The sequence below is a fragment of the Streptopelia decaocto genome (genome assembly GCF_964273445.1).
Source record: "Streptopelia decaocto genome assembly, chromosome: 1".
Lineage (NCBI taxonomy): Eukaryota > Metazoa > Chordata > Aves > Columbiformes > Columbidae > Streptopelia > Streptopelia decaocto.
Window position 1 is genome coordinate 103,877,458 of NC_138663.1, and position 23,011 is coordinate 103,900,468.

General features: G+C 38.6%; 1 protein-coding gene across 4 annotated transcripts in view; it reads right to left on the bottom strand.

The window, feature by feature from the left end:
• Nucleotides 1–22,473, bottom strand: part of AP1S2 (adaptor related protein complex 1 subunit sigma 2) — a 30,437-nt gene extending 7,964 nt beyond the window's left edge. For 2 of the 4 annotated variants that reach the window (XR_014183799.1, XR_014183800.1), the window contains exons 1-5: nt 22,183–22,473; nt 20,590–20,768; nt 12,727–12,835; nt 11,563–11,700; nt 5,452–5,546 (exon numbers count right to left, since the gene is read on the bottom strand). Coding sequence is in view for 2 of the 4 variants with exons in the window: in XM_082049831.1 (XP_081905957.1) it covers nt 11,563–11,700; nt 12,727–12,835; nt 20,590–20,768 (426 nt within the window). In the remaining 2 variants the exon portion in view is untranslated. The remainder of the gene's footprint in view (nt 1–5,451; nt 5,547–11,562; nt 11,701–12,726; nt 12,836–20,589; nt 20,769–22,182) is intronic. The other 2 variants (XM_082049831.1, XM_082049832.1) reach the window with 2 other exon arrangements.
• Between the last annotated feature and the right edge of the window lie 538 nt (nt 22,474–23,011).

Consider the following 23,011-nt stretch of genomic DNA (forward strand, 5'->3'; position numbering starts at 1 on the left):
AGAAATATTGTCAGATAACAACAGAAACAAAGTGGTTATTTTGCTCCTGGCAGTTTTTTAGCTTACAGACATGTAAACACCAACTGCAACTAGACTAGCCATAAACTGGGATTGTAGAGGCCAATTTAAAGATTAAATGGAAGACAACAGAAACCAAGATATGATGTCTTAACACAGCAATATTGTAAAGATGGAAAACACTGCAGTTTCAGTGAGATTTCTGTACCCCACTGAAGATGTCCAAGAGCACCACACACTGAAAATGTGGCATTGTGGGCAGTCTGACAAACAACAGAAAAGAAAAAGTTTCGACTAATTACTTGCCATCACAGAACTACAGTGTCTCACAAGCTGCAGCTATGATTTTTTTTTTCTCTGTGTTCCCTGCCACATTGTCTCCAGAGCAGTTAGGCTGCCAGTCAGAATACCAGAAAAGATAATTTGGGGTAAAGGATAGATGACAACTTCTACAATCAGGATCTAAACTCCCTTGCCTTCCTTGTGTGGGACTCAGCAGACAGCAGACAATGATAGCTGAGCCTGTGAAGCGTATCCTTAAATAGCCAGCTATCTGGATCTAATGAGTTTATAAATGAGTTGATCTAGCAGCTAAGGAAGAAGCAATGGTATCCTTGCAACACAACATAACGGCAAGCTAAAAATGAAATGAAATCTGAAAAAAACCCCACTTATTTAATAAATTCGGATGTAAATTGTTTATCTGACTTTAACATGTCTTAGATCCTAGTTTTGCCAAAGCAAAACTAGCTCTACATAGCTCTACAACAGAAGCTGCACATTGGGATTCCGTAACGTTTTAAAGTTACTAGAATCCATCTTCTTCAAACTGACATCTGTGTTTACAACTCATTTTAAAAAGCTAATAATACTCTCTGAAATTTTCAGCCTGAGTCATTAGAGATTTTAAAATTAGAAAAATTGTAGAGTTGATTTGAGTCAGAACTATTTAGCTAGAGAACCATTTAGCTAGCCCAACCCAACTGACATTTTTCTCAGCCAACTTTTTCATGACCCAAACTAATTAAAAATCATAAACAAACTAAAATTAGAAAGGACTTCATCTAATCCAGTCCCCCAATCAGCAAACCTGTAATATTCCTGAGGGATACTTAATCTGGTAGAGGCATCCAGTGATGGAAAGTTTTTAATGCCCCCCAGGCAATCTACTTAAATGCTTCATTATCATCACTACTGGAAAATCTGCCTAACACCTACTTTGAAATTATTTTCTTGCTGCAATTTAAGATATTTTATGTCTGCAGTGGACAAGAAAAAAAAAAACATTTTCCTCAGGCAAGAGAGAAACAATAAATTATTTATGCCTATACCAAACTGACTCAAGTTCAGTGTTTCGCAGTTCTGCCGTTTTACTGACAACATCACACAGTGACACAGACTTCATGAATACTTGGCACATGTTCTTTTTTCAGGCAAAGTTTGCTTAGGCTTTTAACTGCTTTCCAATCAAAACCAGCACAAAGCCTGCAGAGGTAAGCCATGTTATACTACAGGCAAAAATTACAACTGCTGCCTTTTGATAAAGGTGTGGCTTTTTTTTTCCCTTCAGCATCTAAAACCCCAAGCTAGAACAACTGACAAGATGCAGGACCATGGAGTGCACAGCAGTTTGGGAACAGTTCTACAGAAACACACTATGGGAAAAAGAGATAGGAAGGATGAGGGTTTCTGTTTAGAAACATGATGTTTTTATGGTAGTAAAAGATTAATATTAAACAAGCACTTCTTTAAGCAATGCTTCAGAAGCAATTACTTTTACACTCTACTTCTGAATCCTTATTAGAAAATATTTTTAATGAAAGGCTACTTTAGGTAATTGCTGCTGTTCACTTGCATTTTCAGGGATTTCAAAACAGTAGAGCATCTGTTTCCTAATCTTCAGTTAGCTAGTATTTGGAAACTCACACTACATGGTTATTGGGAAAATTCTACTTTCAAAGGAGAGCAAAGTGTTTTCTCAGAGAACCTAGAAACATCCATGAGGTCTTGAATATGTTCAAGGACAAATATTAACTATGATGTTGTTCAAAAACAAAATGATCCTATATCAATGCCGAGTTCAAGTCAAGATCTTGTCTGCAACTTCCTATACTGACAGGACAAAAAAAAATAATCTTCAGGATTAGTGCAAATTAGTCAACACAATACTCAACTAGAGTCTGAAAAAGCATCAATACTCATCACTCAGCAATACATCCTAGCATATGCACACACTTCAGTTCTAAAACATTGCCTCAACAGACCAGAACAGAAGAGTATGACATAAGATCAGCAGCGGCCTGCCTGCCACCATCTCAAAAGCAGAAGTAAAAAACATCAGTGGAAACTTCATGTACTGTAACTGGATAACAGTGGGTGCTTCCTGCTTCTTAGTTGCTATTCTGATCTGCTGGATCAGAGGTGATAATCGCTCTTGGAGGCAATGCTTTACACCTGTCAATCATTTGCTACACAGTAAGCTACGAAGAATCAACATGCTAATCTTTAAGGGTAAGGATTTTTTTAAGCATCCACTGGAGGGTCCACTTCCCCACCACAGAAACACAAATGCTTTAAGCAAATATTGCTGCTGAATACTTTGTATTGAGAAGCTAGAGCCAAAATTACTACAAAAATCACTAAGCTGTCTACCAGATAATCCCACAGTCTCTGTACATTTGGCAGTTTGTCAAACTATGAACATAAGGATTCATTAATGTTTTCTTCCATTTTCTTCCAGCACTGCACTGCAGCTACAGGTTTGCATTACTTATTCCCCTTTGCTTAAGGCAACTGTTTTTTTAAACTGCAGGGCTGTATCTTTGAAGGGATGACCAGAATATACTGCTGTAACAAGCCATGTCACGTCCAATATCATTCAGCTTCCATGGCAATGGCATTTAAACATTCCCCTTCCTTCCTGTTCCTGCAGCACTTTGCCGCCTTATAAGTTGCTTGGACAAATGCTTGCAGGGCCAAGTTGTAAACACAGAAAAGCTGCTGACTATATGTTTTCATAAATGAGCAATTTAAATGGGATTAGCTTAAATGGATCTGAAATCATCGTAGAACTGCCAGTGAGGGAAAGGACAACTGAAAACTGCCTGCATAAGTCAATAGCGCTGCTGAAGCTCTTTGCCACACTTTGACTCCAGACAACAGCAGGAGTGAAGCATAAAGACAGGTAAATTATAACTTACCTAACTGTGCTAGCTGATTTGGGGGCTCACAGCAGGCATGAGTTAAAACAAGAGACATGGGAAACACTGGCTTATTAGAACACTTAGATACACTGAGAATTGTTAAAAAAAAAAAAAGTAACTTAAGTTTCACTATTAGTTTTAGCAAAAGTCCTGGCTGCCATCAAAAGCAACTGCCTTTTACTTTCCTTTTCAATGCCACTGCTTTCCTCCTCCTGGCCCTTCCCTCATGCTTCCCTACACATTCTTAGGTTTCAGCTAACAAGCTAGGACCCACAATTACAGGGCAAGTGGATCAAGAGAAGTGCCACCACAAAGGTGGCAACAGAAATGGACTACTTCTAAATATGTGGCTTATTACACTTGCCATACAGCACACGTAGAACTCAACATCCTAATTTACAAGCAAATCTCTCTGAAACAGCCCTCAAAAAAACCCAAATTCTACTCATTTACTGCTTGTTTATGCTTGACAGAGTAACACAGATTAAGTAATTTGAAGTTGTTCAACCTATTAGCTAAATATTGGGCTAATCCGAGCACAAAACCTATAATGAGTCAAACTCCTCCCCTTGCCCAAAGACAACCTTCTTAACCTCAGATGATCTTCATTCCTATATACAAGCTGCAGTTCTTTCTGGCAGGCAAACCATCCCTATCTCTTATTACGTGCAACCATCTATCTGTCCCTCTCCACTCACTCTAGCAGATGCCATCCCCATTTCTCCATATTCTGTGGAGTCATGACAACTATGTAAATTAAGCTTTATACACAGCAACAATTCCTTCACTCCTTCCAGGGAACAGTACCAGGCAGGAAGAAGCATCTCAGCGAATCTGATAATCCCACTGTTTAAATTAATGGGGACAAAGCACATTTCTTAACTAAAACTGTGCTCATACATAAAATTAATCAGGGACATACTGTAGACAAGTAAACTGGAGTCACACAGAATTCTCTAAGGCTGAGATTGCATATTCCAGAACTGGCCTTTGTAGCCATCTAAGACAATAAAAAAAGATTAAGACTCCCTAAGTAAAAGCTCTACGCTTACCATAGGTCCCCATACAATATAAATACTTTTTAAAGCTTTTAATCACAAGGAAGCTTCTACAGTCACAGTATTAATACTAACTGCACGAGAATCACACTCCTTCATACATGAACTTCTTATCATGGAGAGAAAAAGCAATAAACATCGGGGAAAAAAATGGAAAAAATCAAACTTGAGCATTCAGATTTTCTTACAGTTTTAGAATTTCTTCTTTGAGTTTGGGCATATTCTGTTTTGAACAAAAGACTCATTGGTTGACCTAACTCTACAGGTCTAATGCATAAGCAGGTTATTAGCTAGTCCCCACTCCCCAAAGATCAACACCTGTATCATATGCTAGGTAACTTCCAAATCGTAAAACTACCCACACACCAACAGTGACCTTGACTTTTGAACAAGTTAAAAATATTTTTGCCTATTATAATAATTTTCTTTTGTCTGGAGACTGAATCTTGATACTTACAAAACTACATACGAAGTTAGATGTATTACTACAGTTCCACATTACAAAAGCCAATTTGTTTACTGAACTACTTGTTTATAAAGATATCAAATAAGCAGCAAACTAATTAAGTTTTCTCCAGCAAATCATTTTGATGTGTGTTTTAAACTTGCCTTATGTAAAATAAAATCTTACCTTTATTAGTAGGACTGCCACAACGTATTCCACTTAGGCTTTGGACAAAAATATGTTGCAATGCACTATATATGCAAATAAGCTTTGTTCTGTCATGCAGCATCCGGCACTTGATATACAGTCAATTGCAGCAGCACCCAGTCTTTTTAGGGCCCATTTTCTTTGCACAGCAGATGTAAACAGCTCATTTTCCAGTAAATACACAATTACAGAGATTGATTGTAAGTAAACAAAGCCAAACATCTGTTTAGTTATTAGTTTTGGTATCCATTTCTCTAACTTGCATTATCCCACTTAATTATCAGCACCAAAGAAAGCCAGTAGAAGTCAGACACTTCAAGTTGATGCAGTTAGTACAAAAAAAGGAAAATAACAGGGATCACTCAAAGCACTCTTCAAAGACCATCATGCAAGTGTTGCAGAAAGTTAAGCCCATCACCCATTTTCTGTTTACCCTTGCAAGGACTTAATTAGACGTGCAGCAGTCTTTCCATAGCACCCATTTAATCCATGCCACCAAAACGGTTAACTTGGTATTTACCAATCATTTAGATGGGGGTCAAAAGGGCTAATGCCTTAGATTGCTCTTAATCATAAGATATCCTCAGACAAACCTCCCCAGTCTTCGTTCTGGCTCTACAAACACAAAATCAAGCAGCAGTGAAAATGTAATACCAACTACTTAATTGAAGAAAAAACAAAACAAAACACGCTGAACACTCAGCCCATTATTTACACCTTATTTACATTTAAAACAAAAGTTACAAAATATTCAAAACCATATACAAAAGTAATGTGTTTCAGCTATTATTATTTAGGTTAACACAATTTTATTAGGTCCCACCAAAAGTCCAGTGTTAAAAAAGCAAACAACAGAAATGCATGAGTAAAAAAAACTCCATTCAAAAACTCCAAGCAGATGGATTAAAAGAACCTTGTAAGCTTATTTTTCACGTCTTAACAAGATAAAGGATATTAGTACCTTAAAAGAATAAGTGCTAGAGAATTGTTCAGAAAGCTTCACCTGTGCTTGAACAAATATTAATTCAAAGGGTGTTTTTTTTAAGAGAACTTAAGATCATTTATTCATCATTATAATAGATTGAAAGTGTAATAGAATAGGATGCTACCCAATTTACATACATATATATAAAATTTGGTGACAGTCTTATTACTTATTACACAGTCTTATTACTAACACTGATATTAAAGCATGATTTGTTTCACAAAGGAAAATAATTGTTTCATTCCACTTATCTACCTACCATCCCTGGAGTATTTTAGACATTAAGTCAAGAGCTATGTAACAATATTTACTATTAAGTCATTGTTACTTGCTGAGCTGTATGTGATAAGCCAGTCATTTTCAGGTAGTAATGCTTTAATCCATCTGTTAATCAAACATACTTAGATTTCTCACAGAACTGTGATGATTACGTCTTCTCAGACTTTTTGCCTTTTTAAAATCAAGTTTTTAGATAAAGATTTAAAATACATATACACACTTTTCATGCATCTTGATATCCATCACCACAACTTCTACTGTTGCTAGACAGCTTGGCAACAAAAAACAGTTTCTCTCTTAAAAATAATAAATAAAAGCCCCAAAACCCATAACAGCAATGGACCTGACATCTGTACAACATACAGATAAGATGACAAAGAAATGAGAATCTAAAAACCAAACACAACGGGATGCCTCCTGGAGGCATTCATATTTTTTACACCTACTGCTCTGATCTTCACAGGTAGTGAGGATTTTAGGAAAAGGTAGTAGCACTGCAACATGACACATCTCAGACAATTCTCAGGCACCACAGTAAAAATGGACTTTTCTCCACACTATCTCAAGGTTCAGACGTCAACATTGCTCTTTTCAGCATTCTGCCAGATTCATAGAACATGTTCCATTAAAATGCAGATTAATGTGCTCATTCAGGAAGAGCACCTAATTCTGAAGATAAGATACTCCTTACTGTCAAGCAGTCCTCTGCAGTTGTTCACTGAATTTACTGTGTTTATTGACCGAAAGCATGAAACTAAGTCATGAAACTAAGCGCCTGACAACAGCTATGGCAAGTGCAGCAGTGCTAAAGTTTTCACAGTATTGCCCTGATGCAGTACTTCTACAGATGGCAACAGACGAGTATCTCTGGAGAAAAAAATCAGTTCAGTGTACAGATAATAAATATACTCTTAATAGAATTATGGTCTATGAGGAGTTCAGTGTACTGTTAATATACCCTCAACAGTTCTACAAGGATTGCTTATAGCAATGAATGATCAACTTCACAGGCAGTTTTGCAAGGTGGCTGTTGTTGATTACTATTGGAAGTCACATCAGAGAAGGTACTGACAGCAAGGGCTTCACTTACACTAATTTTTCTTACTTATAATTGAAACTTCCTAATCTTTCAATTTCCAAAACTGACTGAATGCACACTTAATACTTACATGAAATACTCCTTCCTCACAACTGGTCTATTCTTAAGAACTTCTAATAAGTATTTTGATTTCTCCAACAGAGTAAGATTACTCCCATCTTACATGCATACACACTAGATAAAACACTCAGGGAAAAAAGGAGAATATTATGGTGACAGATTTACTAAAATGGTATTTTAAAGGTCTGCACAAAAGCTGCTCAGGTGGAAAGTAGACTGCTTTTTATCATTTTCAGTTCATAAAGATGAAGATAGATTGAGATCTGACAACATGTTTCTGGAAAGACAACTGGGTCTCTAAAGCATTTAGAAATCACAGCCTGCAAAACTACGATAAATCCTAAACATCATGACACATCCAGAAAAGCAAGAAACTTCACAAAGAACATAGGACACTGAACTGCATTTTTCTAAACAAGAACACAAAGCATACACAAAGAACAGATGCTAGCATGACAAGGCTCAGAAGTTTAACTGACATGTTTGGAAATAGATACTTGCACATTTCCACATAATCAAACACTTCATAACTTCAGTATCGCCTTGGTCTCCATCCTGTGAACTCCGAATTTAAAAATCAATGTAGTTTTTATAACTCATATCATAACTGAACAACAAATAAGTAAACTTTCCTAAGACAGGTGCAAATGAATTCTTCCAAAGTGAAGCATATTATATACACAATGCTACAGAGCACCACTGTAGTCAAGCACTTACACATGGCCTACTTCATTCAAAAATAATAACCTTCTATTCAACTGATGTGGGAAAACACACACAAGAGCAACTGATCTCTTCACTTAGGCCCAATATACTTTTATCTTGTTTTTGAATAATAGGTTTCGTGATAAATTATGCCAGTCTTTAAGAACAAGCAATTCAACATTTTATTTTACAAAAGTGTCATGTACCAAAACAGTACCACAAGTTACTGTTTCTTCTATGAGGTGGAGGGATTTGTATCTATTTCCTAATCCTTCAACAATGAAATAACATATCCTTTTCTCATTCATGGTAATTATCATAGCTGTCCATATATATTTTCTAAAAATGTAATTACAGATCATTATCTGTGTCTAAAATCAAGAACTGCAGTCTTACACTGGTCAAGCAAGCTGACTATCTGAAACTGAGCCAAAAGTTACGGATGAAGAACAGACTGTAATCAAGGCAGTCAGATGTCCATTATAATAAAGATTTCATTATTCATTCTTATTTCACATTGAGAGGAATACAGGTATAGTTGAGACAAATAATGTCACCGCTGGCTTAGGAAGCCAGTCTATTTCAGTACTCTATATTTAAGAGCTAACATTAAGTGAAGACTGAATTAATTGCAGTAATTATGGTAAGTTTCTCAGCAGACTTGTAAGAAACAGGTGCTTACAAAGGCTTCTTCCTAAACCAGACAAAAATCTTATACTCCTACCCACTCCAGGCTTAAGCACCAGGGATTTTCTTTTCTCATTGCAAATGCTAACATTCCTTTATTTTGTCATATCTCAAGGACAACCTAATACCTTCTCTCCACTATTAAGCACACCTTCAAACCTGCAGTTCCCAATTAGCACATTTCATCTCCAAGAAGAAAACTCTCATGGCATATGTAGGAAATTCACCAAATTCTTTTCCAAAGATGTTCATTCTAAAATGAAAAGCTTTCATCTACATAAAAACGCTAAGCATCTAGCACAAGTCAGCTGACATTAACAACTTAAGCACCCTTCTGGATATAGGATGATGAGAGGGCTTGAAATAGTGAAGGAAATAAGGTTAATTGATAACATGTCTTATTTTTCATGAGGAAGGACTAGTAGATACTACCCAAGACTAGACTGCAAGAGCCTAGCAATAGGTTTACAACAAAGAATGGAAACATGGAATAATTAGTTTTTACCACCATTCATATGGATAACACAGCCAGTCTTAACAACTGACCATTGATAAATTATCAGATGGTAATAAATGGGGGTGGGTAGGGAATGAATATTGGAACTGAGCACATCATTGAAGAGCTAACAAGAAAGTGAAGGTGAAAAAGGCTTTAAAAGTTAGTATGTTTCAGGCACAGGAACTGTAGTAGTTAGTAACTCAGCTGCACAGCACCAAGAACTTAATGACAACTGAAGTAGGTGCTCAGAAACAGAAGTATGTCCTGGAAAATTGCCACAGAAAATACAAGTAGGCAAGGCTATCAAGAACTAATTCACTACTCAGCAATTTATGTCTCTACATATTTTCTTTTAACATCACACAAATAGCCACTTAATGTATTTGTAATGATTTTCCTTTGTATTCTGTACGGCTTTTAATATTTAAGGTGCCTAATACATTAATGTAGCGTTACTATTTAATAATGTTGCATATTCAACACTGATTAATAATTTTTAAATTAGGCCATATCACTATTCAGGGCCAAATAAAAGTCCTTTTGTTACACATAATTAGAATCTGACATGGTCAAATACAAACACACAACAATCCTGCTACAAATGGTTTGCATTTGGAATCAAACCAAAGCTACTGGAATGAAGTATGAAGTATTCTGGGAAGCAGAAATCAACTAAAAGTAGCAAAAAGTCTCCAGTTGTGACCAACTTATTTTAACAACCCTCTTTATCAAACTCAGCATGCACATAGTAGCAGTTCACACAAAAACTTATGCAGAAAGAGCCCAACTTTTTCGGAAGCTAAATTTAAATATGAACTCAGACTTCTATGAGTTTTATAAAGTAAAAAGCAGATATGAAGTAGTTTTATACTTGATCAACAACCATATAACTAAGAATAAAAAACAAAAATCAAACAGACTACAGTGGTGCTGTGATAAACAGTTACATTCCAGTTTAATAATCTTTGACAGAACAGAAAATCTCAGAGATGAGGAAAGGAAGGGTAGTCAGAGTAAAGCTATCAGGGCGAGGGAAAAGTCCCACATTGAAAAAGCAATACTTCCTTTCCAGTAAAATTTTTAATTTGAAATGATACTAAGTGTAAAAAGAGAATGCTACTTGTTTGGATAGAAAAATCAGTAACTAATTCCTAGAGGTAGAATACATTTTCGCTTTAGAAGAGCCCGAAGAAAATGGTGAAAATAAAATTCAAAACTAGTGGGAATGAGAACAAACACAGTAATTCTATTTTATGTAGAATTAAACACGCATTTGCAGGAGACAGACTAGAATGGATAACTAATCTGTTACTTCTGTTTTCGTATTAAGAAAAGCAAAAGATTAAGAGAAAAAATTCTTTTTCCTCCCTCTTTGTAAACTGCAACAGGACTTCTGGTTAAGACTCTTACCAGTGAACCTCAGTATATTTAAAAAAAATTAAGGTGGTTCATCCCTGTTAAATCATTTGTTCCACTGACCAGCAAACAAGACTGATTCCCTCAGCATAACAGAATTTTGTGACTACCATTTAGACATTCAAGGACCTTAACAATGACCTCAAGACTATGCAATTAAGTAAAAAACAAAACAAACAAACAAAAAACCACACAAACAACACCAAACAACCAGCACAGGATGGAGAAACATGGGGAAATGACATGTTTTTCTATACCATTGAACCCCTTCCCACAAAACGTTTTTCCAAGAAGAATGGTAGAGATGCAATCTGTCTTCAAAGTTAGCAATGAACAACAAAACCATGCAAAGTAAAAATCAAACATTTTCATATTTCATTCTGTATGTTTTTGTGGCACTACTATTAGTGCTTTGTCAACTTAAAAGACAGAAATGTGCCAGAGTAAGCAACCTATAGCATAAAGGCAGGTCTTTAGAATTAGAACTATACCTGAATGAGTCTCAAAGAAGAGAGTCTAGCTTCTGGATTTCAGCAATGAAACAGTAAAGAAGTGAACATGCATCAGGTATGAAAAAAAACTAATGGCTGATTAATATAAAGATGAAAGACATAAGAACAACACTAAGTTAAAGCAGCATGAACTATAGTTATCTAGGTTTACACATAAAACAGCCACTTGCATTTCTAGCAAAATGAAAAATCACAGTACATTACAGTATACACATGCCAAACTAATTACAAGAGCAGATAACGTCATATTACACAACTAGGACAACTAACTAGAAACTACATGCTAAGCATGCTAAAAAGCACCTTCTCCAAGCTTAGAGAAACAGAAGCTTTTTCTAGTCACAGTCTACCATGCTGGTTCTTTGGCCAGAAAAGTTTAATTTGCTTACCTCCTGTAAGAGATCTGCCTGTTCAATGGCTTTGAGAACATTTTTCTTGGAAGTCTCCTGAACTTCCCCTCCTAAAAGGAACTCATCCAGAATGAAATAGGCTTTTTCAAAATTGAAGATGATATCAAGTTCACATACCTAAAAAGAACATCAAGTGTTACTCCAAAATGAGAGGATACTATCTATTGAGATACATTCTCTCACAAAACTCATTCACAGCTACAGCCAACTTCTAGATCTTAGACTGAGGCTCTAACATTTTAAGCAGTGGGGCAAGCAAAAAAAAAACCACCACCACACAAAACAAACACACAAAACACCAAAACAACATCACAAAACCAAAAAAAACTAAACAAAAAAACCCAAACACAACATCACCACCACAACAGTCCTTTGAGAAAAAAAAATAAAAACTTTTTTATTGCTTGAGTTAAAAACAGTTATAGCAACCCTCCTGAAAAGCATTTTCATTGTTAAATAGGGTTCAATTCACAACTGACAGTCTGACATGGTTCTTCATGAGGCAAAGGAGTATGCCTAATAAAAGTTCTCTTCTTGCCTGCGCTATTCAAAAGCAGATCACACAGTCTCACAGAAAAATTTAAAAATACAATAACATTTAATTTCTTATTCATCCTGTTGATTTCTTAGTCAGGACTATGAAGGCAGAAGGATAAGCAGCAGTTTTTTTAGAAGAGTGCTAACATATATTACTACAGTAGTTTGTGTTTGCTATTTGAGGGAGCAGATGTCTGTCTTTTCTTTCCTTCCTCCTCCTGCTAGTTCATGACCAGCTGCCTTCTTCAGAAGCAGATATAAGAGCTGCTCACACCCTAGAGCAGCACCAGGGAGAAGAAAGGTGGGTGCCTAAGCAGAAAGCTAAGGACAAGATTTCATCTGACCTCAAGTGACACTACTACAAAACAGGAAATTAACATCAGATTAACAACAGTTCTCCAAAATTAATAATTTAATTTTGTATTTTAACAGTTATACAGGCAACTATCAGTTTTGTTAGGCTGAGTAAGCAATATAAAATGTTAGACACAGTTTTGCAACAACTAGTTGATCATCCTTCTTAAAAGTGCTGTGGACATAAACCAAAATGACATAATGTAAAGAGACTGTGAATCTATAAAAATTAAAAAGAAATTACTAACTCACACTGCCAAAATACTTGTCAAGAAGTTCTACATAGCGATGAATTATTTCCAGTGTTATTAGTTCATTGTCCTGATCTTCAATAGCACAGCAGAAATAGAGACTTGCATATCTGTAATAACAAAGTAATCATGATGTTAACATAACAACATGAGGGAAATGAATGTACTTCAGATGTATTATGTTCTCAGTAGTCCTTCATACTTAAGTTTACCATACTGTTGCTCTAAACGAACAGCCACGCAAGTTCTACCAAAGAAAGGCTGAAAGACCAGCAGACATATGCATGTACAAAAGGGATCTGCCTCCTTGAGTCAAGCAAGACTTCAGTCTTTACCATCCTTTAGCTGATGGAATTAAATTAGCCTAAGAAGCAGCTAGAAAAGGAAATGTGTTTGATTTTTTTGGCCTCCTGGGAGAGTTCTGAGGCAAGATATTTTCTCTACTATCTGTAACATCCAAATACTGTCATACTAATCAACAGATTCAGTCTTAAGTCACACAAGCTATACACAGAGATATTAAAAACTATAGAAAATTCCTTGGGAAAGATAAATTGACTTAGCAATTAGGATTTGGTCTTTACAGAGAATTTAACAAATGTCCAAAAACCACCAAAACTAACACTGATGTCATATACCCCAATTGCTATTAAGTCAACAACTCAATCACTACTAACTCTTCTGGTATCAGACTAGCAAGAGGCCAGTTTCTAGCAACCCACTTCCACCCTGGAAGACAGGGAATTCTTCATCTATGAGCTAAGCTTGAGTTCCACTTTAAAAAAGGCCATCCAATTCTACTATGCACTACCATATACTTGTTCAACTCACATTGAAAAAAGATGATGCAAAACCGAAACAGGAACAAAAGCTGAAAAATCCATTAAGTCTTTTCTAAAGTGCCAACACCATATGCCATACAGACACACATGGCACAAATGAGATTTCAAATAACACCTGTTGTAACTGATAATTTACATGAACCTGAAACAGCTGTTGTTCGCCCGCTCAGGGAGGACAACTGGCCACATTAAGCACTCTTTGAGTAGCCAGCCCTACTGAAAAAGAAGTCATTCAGATGTGAATGCCAAGTTTAAGATGCATTTTGGTTTCCCTGTACACAGTAACACATACACCTTGTAAATGGTAATCATATTTTATCAGCTGGGACTTTGTAAGCTCTCAAAGAAACAGTAAGGGGTTTTGGCTACAAGTCCTGCAAAAATAAAAGTCGTATTTTGTAGTTATGTTCACATTTGTCTCCCAGTCACCTAGCTAGTGTCATTTATGACCTGGAAGCCCCCCTGCACTCTGCTCTAGCTGAGTCAAATTGCTATGGCTTCATCATGAACAACTTATCAGAGTAGCTTTTGTTCAAATGTTTTAAACTATTATAAAAAAGTTACTGCCTACAACTTCTTTCCATCCTACCACAAAACATGATGGGGGGAAGACAGGAAGACATTCCCATTGAAGCAGCTAAGACTTCAATTCCCTTGCTCTTTCATCTCCTCACCACGGTGACTTGTCATCTCATCAGAAGTTCTATCCGAGCAGAGCTCTTTTGAACTGTTTGTGCCTCACTAATTCTTAAAGGATATTTGCAGTCAACGTAGTAGCTTGCAAGATTCAATCTGTGTAAGGCAACTTTTAGACAAAGCTATTTTAAAACTATTGGAAAGTGATACTACAAAGAAAAAGACATGTTTTCAAAGCTATTGAGGAACTTTTGAGTAAAATTCTGTTATAGTTCATGGTAGAAAAAAAAGAGCCATGCACATTAGTTGACATTTATGCTAATTATGAGCACTCAGGCCAAATCCATCTAAGCAAAGCTTTCTTCATATTCAGATGAGCAGCACTGATATGATAGTGTATTAATAGTTAAACTGTTCCCTTACAGTGCTTAAAACACAAGTTGAATCACATACTAGCAGACTTTATCAAGTCAAATTTGACTCAAATATTTGAAGTTTATCCACATGGGACAGTCCTTTTGTGCTTCCCTACTAATTAAGAGTCTCTTTTGATACACACAACTATTTTATACAAATACCTCAAAAAAAGAGGAGGGTGGGGAGGGAGAAAGGGACACTAAATAACAGAAAATACTTTCCCCAAAAACATGGTTTGCTTTCAGGATCCTCATTTAAAAGAAAATACAACATACTCTGGAAAGACTTGATTTGGCAGCTAGTGAGTAGACTACACAATCAAGTTCTGCCAACTGCAACTCTGGAGAAAAAATACCAAGAAACAAAAACTACTCAGTGGACATCTTAACACAAAATAGAGGCCTGGGTATCTATCATTATATGCAGAGAATATTTTTTGAAGTATTTTTCAAGTTGCAATCATGACAAATCACTACTCAATAAAAGAAAACGAATGCAGATTCAATAAGCCTACGTGGCAAATAGTGGAAAAGTATAAACAAGTTGAACATCTTTGCAAAGAGCATAAATGTATTACAAAGGCATACCTTTCTTCAGACCCAAATTCTCAAAGGCAATAGTTTATTGTAATTTTTTTCTCTGCAGACCAGGGCTTCAGAAGAGTGTCCAAATACAGTCTACAACAGATAAACTACAGGTTTTGCCAAGTGTAGAAGCTTACAGAACAAAGATGAGCAGATTACTATACTCAGGCTGAACAATATTTCTGTTCTGCAGAAGCGTCATTTCTTCCTAATGAGCCTGACAGAAACCTGGCTTTCGCATGCATCCAATGAAAAGACAAATCTTGATAGTGAAGTATGCCACCTCACACAAAAGCACACGTAGTACAGTTTAGAAGAAACATTCTGCTATTTTGATACATATTAAAATTATGCATTGGTTGCATTGGTTGGGTTTTGTTTGTTTATGGGTTTTTTTTGTTTGTTTGGTGTTGAGGGGTTTTTTGTTTTGTTTTTTTTGTTTGTTTGTTTGTTTGGGTTTTTTTGTTTGGCTTTGTTTGGGGTTTTTTTGTGGTGTTTTGTTTTGGTTTTGTTTGGGTTGGTTTGTTTTTGTGGGCATTCCCTGCCCCTTCCCCAGTAGGTACTGGTAGCAGAATCTTCAGCCCCAATCAACTGCTTTACACTCATTTAGGGAAACACTTTACAATAAACATCCTCCACCTGCCAGAAGGGGGACCAAATAAAGAGACACCAAAACAGTTGGGAAAAATCACCTAAGAACACAACATGGAACATAAGAACAAAAAGGAAACACAGAAGGTACAAATACTCACACAAACTCCAGCCTTCAGGTAGATGATGTTGGCATTTTTTGTGGAAGGAAACAGAACTCATGCACCTCCACCCCCTCCCAACAGTTGCACCAGTTCAGTAGTGGGAAGCCTCACAATCAGCAGGCAATCCTTCAGCAGAGCTCTCCACTACTATGCTCGCAGCCAGGTTCAGTAATTCTGTAGGGGGATCAGGTCACTGTGGGCAGAGCATAACTTGCAAATTCTACCAGTTCTGTGGTGTTCTCCTACTAGGTGAGAGAACACCTGTTTGAAGTCATCCCTGGAAGTTTGTCCTGAGATAAAACTCCAAGCCATAAGACTGTCATCATCTAAGTCACATTGCCTGTAAATTCTAACTGCAGAAATGTAAAGCCTACAGAGTTTGGCAGGAGCAGAGCTGAATTGTAAATGAAAACCAAGCCACCTTTAAGAGGCAGGCAGGTGCCTAAGGGACCCCAAGAATCTGGGGTTTGATGATAGTTCACCTTAGATGATGAGTGAAATCTGAGACCACTGAAGTTGTGCTTGGCAAAATGTATTTTTTCCTCCCACAAAAAACTTCTACACTTCTTTAATAAAATAAGTTCTGAGAATCTAGGACAGGCAGATCAGTCACTATTCAGTCAAAGATACAGAAATCAACAATAATAACACTACCCAAGATAAGTATTTCGTTTTCAGCTTCTAACTTCAGCAGTTATATCCCCCTGTAGTTTTAGAAACGAACAAAAGCTTGGTAGTGGTAATCATCTAAGAAAAAGCTGCTGCTTCTTGATGCCAAGGTCCTCTTAGTGCCACATGAACTAGAATCCTGTACACAGAGGACCTTGGTTAGGGAATAGACTGCCTTAGCTTAGTGATTGAATTAAAATAACCAAACCCAAGTACTTAATTCATTATAATAATTGCATTAAGTCAGTTTTACAGAATCACCTAGTCAACATGACAGTAACATTTTCAACAGACAAAACTGGCAGTTAAGATGAACATAAAGACAGGGATCATGTCAACTGCTGGCCGCATACCACTAGCCACGTGACTGCACCTTAGATTCAAAATACTTTGAGCTAAAAGACATACAACTTGCAGAATGAGCTCTTTCATTGTTTCTTTCAGTAGGGGAAGTACAATAATAAAGTTTAAAAAATTATTTTTTCATAAGTCTTTTAACTTAACCTAATTTTATGTTAAAGTAAAAGATGATTGCCACAACATTCAGGGCAGCACAAGTTTCATAACTTCATACTGCAAATATAGTTCCAAACTGACACATAAAAGCAAAGCTACAATCCTTAATTGAATTACCAATCAAAATAACAAAGGCCCACAATCTCAGTTAACCAAATGCTAACAAAGTAAAATTTACATAAAAATAAGTGATTCTGCAATTTCTGATTTTGACCACAATATGCTACACAAGGAAAATAACTATAACTGCCAGGAACTACAATAGTGAACAGCTGAGATCTTAAAAAACAAAACAAAAAAAAAAAATCACATCCTATGTAAAGTTCAATTTTTTAGTAACATTAGAAATGTTAACATTTAACACATTTCTGTGTCACAAGTGGAAAGCTGCATGAACTTCTATCCTATATGCTCCAATACTACTACAATTAATTTTTAAAATGACAAAATATGAAGAGCGATCATTAATTTTGTTTGCTAAGTTTCTAATCAACTGTCTGCAGATGACTCCCTCTCTATTTTAATAAAGTGCAATTGTTGTTGACTTCCCATATTTGAATTTCTTATTTTCCCTCCAGCAAGTCACTTCAAATCTCTGCCTCTTGAAGTTAGAAGCTCACATGCTTTTTCAATTTTCTAGTGTCTACCAGCCTGAAAAACTCTCTTCCAAAACAATCACAGAAGACATACATCCCAATTCATGAACTATGTCAAAAGCAGAGCACATTTTCATCTGTTTTGTAGCTCTAAAGAAAAAATTAAGGCAGCAACCCTGACTGACCCTATTTTGCAACAATTACCAATGCCACATGTATGAATCCAAGGAAAATAAGAGTTATTCACACACATTCAGATGAATTTTAAAGACACCGTGTTCTATTTTCTTCAAGTTTCATTCAGAAAGCATCATATAAGGATGAAATACTACAGAGCTACGGAGTCTAATCAAAATAGTTCCACTTTCTTGATAAATGTTCAGAAGGCAGAAGGCAGCAAAAGCTACTGGCTTGCCAATCTTGCATTTGAGTTCATTTTGTTCTCACAAAAAGGTATATCAATGAGACCCTTGAGCATACTTCTAATAATGCCAGCCATTCTTTGAGTCGCTATCTAGGTCAATTCTCTCTTACAGCTGAAATGTTGACAGTAAATACACTCTAAAAACAAGAATAGCACATCAATTTCAGCAATTTAATATTCATAAATAGCAATATGCACATGCACTATGTACACACTTTTATAGCTTATATTGAAAAGCATTTGTGCCAGGAGGTTCAGAACCTTACCAATAATAGATCAGACAAGAACAGATCTTAGGAGAGATGCTCAAAAGCCTTTTGTCTGCAAGCAACTGGAATCACCTTTTGCAATTTCACAAACCACACAAAGTTCCTGCAGTTGTTTTGCTCTTTTAGTCACCCACCTTTCAGAAAGTATTACACTTTAACTACTATGGCTCTCTTCTTGGGATTATTTACTTTTGACTTACAACAGATTTCCCTTTTCAAAAAAATTATACCAGTTGGTACTCATCAACTTTAATTACAACTTGATCATTGGAAAAAGTCTGTTCCACAAACCTAAAAGGAACTTAATCACCTCCCATGCCCAGTCCTTCTGGTGATGTTTTAGCCTAATGAGACTTGCCAAAAAAAGGAAAAGTAAAACAATATTCAAGATGTTCATTAGCTTGATACAAGCTAATTTTAAGCAAGATTTCATAGGCTAACTGTGCCAGATTGGTTTGCAGATAGTGAAATAAGCTGCCACAGTCAGATGTACACACTAGCAGTCTAGCAGATGGACTGCAGTCTACACCCAGCCCCAAACGGTCTAGATACATCTCCAAGCAGATTTCTTCATTCTCCTTGACCACAGGACCCACAGCACACTATTGACATGCATGAGCACAACAACATTCAGCAACTCAGTCATATCCAAATTTCCACCAGTCCCCCAGACACCAAAGTACATGGCAAGTAGTTGTTAAGGGCAATGAACAGACAGGGAGGGAAAGCAGCTGTGTGGAATCAACTCACCCCCAGAACATCTATTGCTGTTCAAGACTGGGCAAGGAACAGAACAGACTGGTCTACTCATGTCTAATTTTTCTGATCTAGTCCCATAAATGCCCAGCTGAAAGAGCACTTGCAGGCATTATTGCTTAAATCAGCACAGAAAGCATTTGACCAAGCTCGTCTACGGATAACATAGTTTTGTGAGGAAATCAAGAGGCAGAAGAAAAAAATGTGTATCCTTTCTTTAAGCACAGCCTTATGCATTGTTCCTCCTACCTGTGTTAAAGAGCTACATGTGTTGGATAAACTGGTAGCATTCACATGCATGATGTTACATGCACCAATGTATATATAGAACCAGGACTTAAAACATCTAAACCTTCTTGAGTTCTATCCATTTGGTACACTGGAAAAGAGTTAAACACTCTTCATTTCAGCTCCAGTTCTCTCTGCCCTTCCTACAGAGAGAATGCAACAATATTTATTGTAGGGCATAAATTATTTACCATCTCAAAGAGAAAATAAAAATGCATAAACCTTCTGAAGTTTATAAGTAACTAGGGAAAACAGATAACTCACTACAGAAAGGAGATAACTCAAAGTTTTGTAGCACCAGATTTAGCTGGAAAAGATGCAGCCTACCAAATCAGGATAAGGATTACTGTTATTCATTGAGAAAATTATTTTCACACTTCTCTGTTGTAATGCATTCTAAAGATCAGCACAAAGCTAAAAAATACTTGTCAAATATTCCTAGAAAAGTTAAGTACAACTAAGAAACGAAACTATTGCAAAGAAACTTATACAGTACTTCCACCAAAAAAAGCTAGCCATGATTTCTTCACTTAGGAGAAATGCCTTTTTGTAGTCATAGCAAAAAAAAATAGTGGTGATAATAATTAAAAAAAAAAAAAAAAAACAACAAAAAACACAAACAAACAAACAAACAAAAAAACAAAACAAAAAAAACACACCACGAAAACCAAATTAGATGGTCTGAAAGAATTATTTCCTTACGAGCCCTGAAAAGCAAGTTACATTTTCAGGTGATTTAAGAAGTCACTGCCTGAGGTAAATGTTTATAAAATTAAGTTTTTCTTTATCGCCTATTAAATCTTACATGCTTCATATTTGTATGCATTTATGTGTGAATCTACTAAGAACCACCACTCCTTATGAAAGTAGAGGGAAACCTCATTTCTTTTCTTCAGTACATTTCTAAACGCATGAGCGATTTTCCACACATGAATGATTCCTACTTGGTTATCGAATTAGATACAAAGGAAAAGTCAGTCTTCTCCATAACCAGCAGAGGGAAGGAAAAAAAACAGCAACAACAACAACAAAATCAACCTTCATTATTTTCTTGCTATTTATTACGCTATTAATGATATATGGCAATTATGAGGTTAGTGAGACAGAACAACCTTTTGTAGACAATCTTCAGGTCTCTCCATTCCAGGAAGCTGCACATTTTCGGCTTGCGGGCTAAAACTGTTTGAACAAGTTCCCTTGTGATTTTCTTCTTTTCTTTGTCTGATAATGGGACATACCACTTCTGGAGTCTCAGTTTTCCCTGGCGACTAAAAAGCAACATAAACTGCATCTGTTGAATTAGAAGGAGGGGAAAAAATCTATTAATCTCAGTTTCTTAGTTCTAAAAGATACCTAGATATCTATGATGAAAACCAAACAGGAAGCAAGACAGCCATCCAACACCCCAACTACATTATGTATTTCTTTAGCAGTGGCAGATGTTACACAAGATTTGGAAGTACCAATAATACAAAGGATTCCACTGAACAAGGTCAGTCAAAGCAAAGATAGTAGAAAGCATACACAGGTTTCAGAAACAGATAACAGAACTATATGGTAGCAAGTAAATATGCGCAAATTTCAGGCAAACTATGCTCAGCACTAGTATGGTTGTATTTGTGTTTACTACAGAAAATGAGAAAAACACAGCACAGCAGTCTCCCCAAATACTCAAACTCGTTTTCAATTCACCGGATTAGAGCCTTACAACAGGAGCAATTTGCACTTAAGATCTTTCTGAAAAGCTCAGAATACTTTAAAAGGCATTAAATCTCCCAATGGAGAGTCCTACGGAACAGAAAAGCCTGGGTTTTTTTCACATTACACAAAAGGAGTTGAGATTAAGTGCTTTCCCTGCGGTCCTATGTTCCAGGTCTCGCTTCCTCTAAAGAACTGATGTTGCAATTATATTTTAAGAACTTGTCGGCTGTGTTTTCCAGCAGCTGTAACATTAAAGGAAATAGCTTTTCTTTTTTTTTTTCCCTTTTCTTCCCCACCCCCCCCCCCTCTATTTTTGCTCAAAGTTGTATTGGGCTGAGGAAGTTTCCCAGGCAATATGACAGACGTGAAATACGACGAGAAAGCCCAGCCTAGTCCCGGGTGACAAGTCGCACCAGCACACACAAGAAGCGGCAGCAGCCGCGGCTCCGAAGCCCGGCGGTGGCGGGGCGCTCTCTCCGTGGGGCCAGCCCTCCGGCCAGGATCACCGCCACAACATCCCCTTGCTGTCCCCTGCTTCCAGGCGAGCCCCCCGGCTCCCCACCGTCCCCAAGCGGCCGCCGCGTCTCCCCCCCACGCGGGAGCGGTCGCGGGCGACCCGAGACGCGCCGTCAGCCGGCGCGGACAAGGGGTGACCGCAGAGGTGTGGGCCCGCCCCGACCCGTGAAGAGCTGCAGCCGCCCGCTCCGCCGGGCCAGGCGCAGCCGCCGCCCGTCCCAGCCCGGGCTGCGGGGAAGCATTGCCGCCGGGGGTGCGCCCCGCTCGCCACAACGTGTATGTCAGGCGGGGGGGAGGGCAAGAGGGAAACCCGTCAGCCGGCTGCCCCCTCCTTCGGCCGCAAACAGCCGCTCCCCAGAGCGGGCTCGAGAGAAGGAGTCCCGTAGCCCGGGTCAGGGAGAACATCCCCGTCCCGTCGCACCCCGCGGCGGGCTCCGCATCCCGGCGCGGTGAGGGAGGCGAGCCCGTCTCCACGCGGCTGTGCTCACCGTGCCCCCGGGGAAGAGAACGAGAGGGAGGACGCGGCACCACTACCCGGGCTGCTCCTGCTGCTGCCGCCGCCGAGCGGGACTGAGGGGAGGAGAGATGCCGCCGGCTCGAGCCCGGCGCGAGCGCGCGCGCGCCTCAACAGCCACCACCCTCCCCCTTCCCCGCCCGCCCGGGCGGGCAGGTCGGGGCGGAGCCGGGCTCGCGGACACCGCTCCCAGGCGGGGGGCGGGGAAGGAAGGGGGCGGGGCTCGAAGGCACCGCTGTTTCCCCCCCTTCTTCTCCCAACAAAACTTTATTAGCTCGCTGGCTGACGGAGGGGCGGGAGTTGCCGGCCGGGCTCTAAGCGAGCGCATGCGCAGTTTGGCAAGGAGTGGGAGACCTGAGGGAGCTCGCCGACACCCAATGGGGGAACTCAGAGCTGCGGCGGGCGGGAGGAGCTAAGCACGATATTGACCAATAAGAGGGAGGAAAAGACGGCGAAGGAGGAGCTGGCGGCGGCGGTGGGAGGGGCTGGGGCCGGAGGCGGGGTTAGAGAACCTAATCCTTGTGGCCTGAATTAGGATAGGACAACTGCCGGCCCGGCAACAGCCAACCAGAAAGCGTAAAGCAGATAGCGGTACTCAAGTAGCCAATGGGCTGGCGAGGCACGGAGTTGGGGAAATGACATCAGTCAATCAGGCGCCCGGAGACTGAGACTCCTCCTTCAACCTCCCCACCCTCGAGGCGCAGGGCGGGGAGAAGAAGGGCGGGGTCGCAGGATGGCGTCTGCGCGGCGCGGTGTTTCCCTCTAGCACGTGCGCTCCCCGCGTGGGGGCGTGGAGGCGGAGG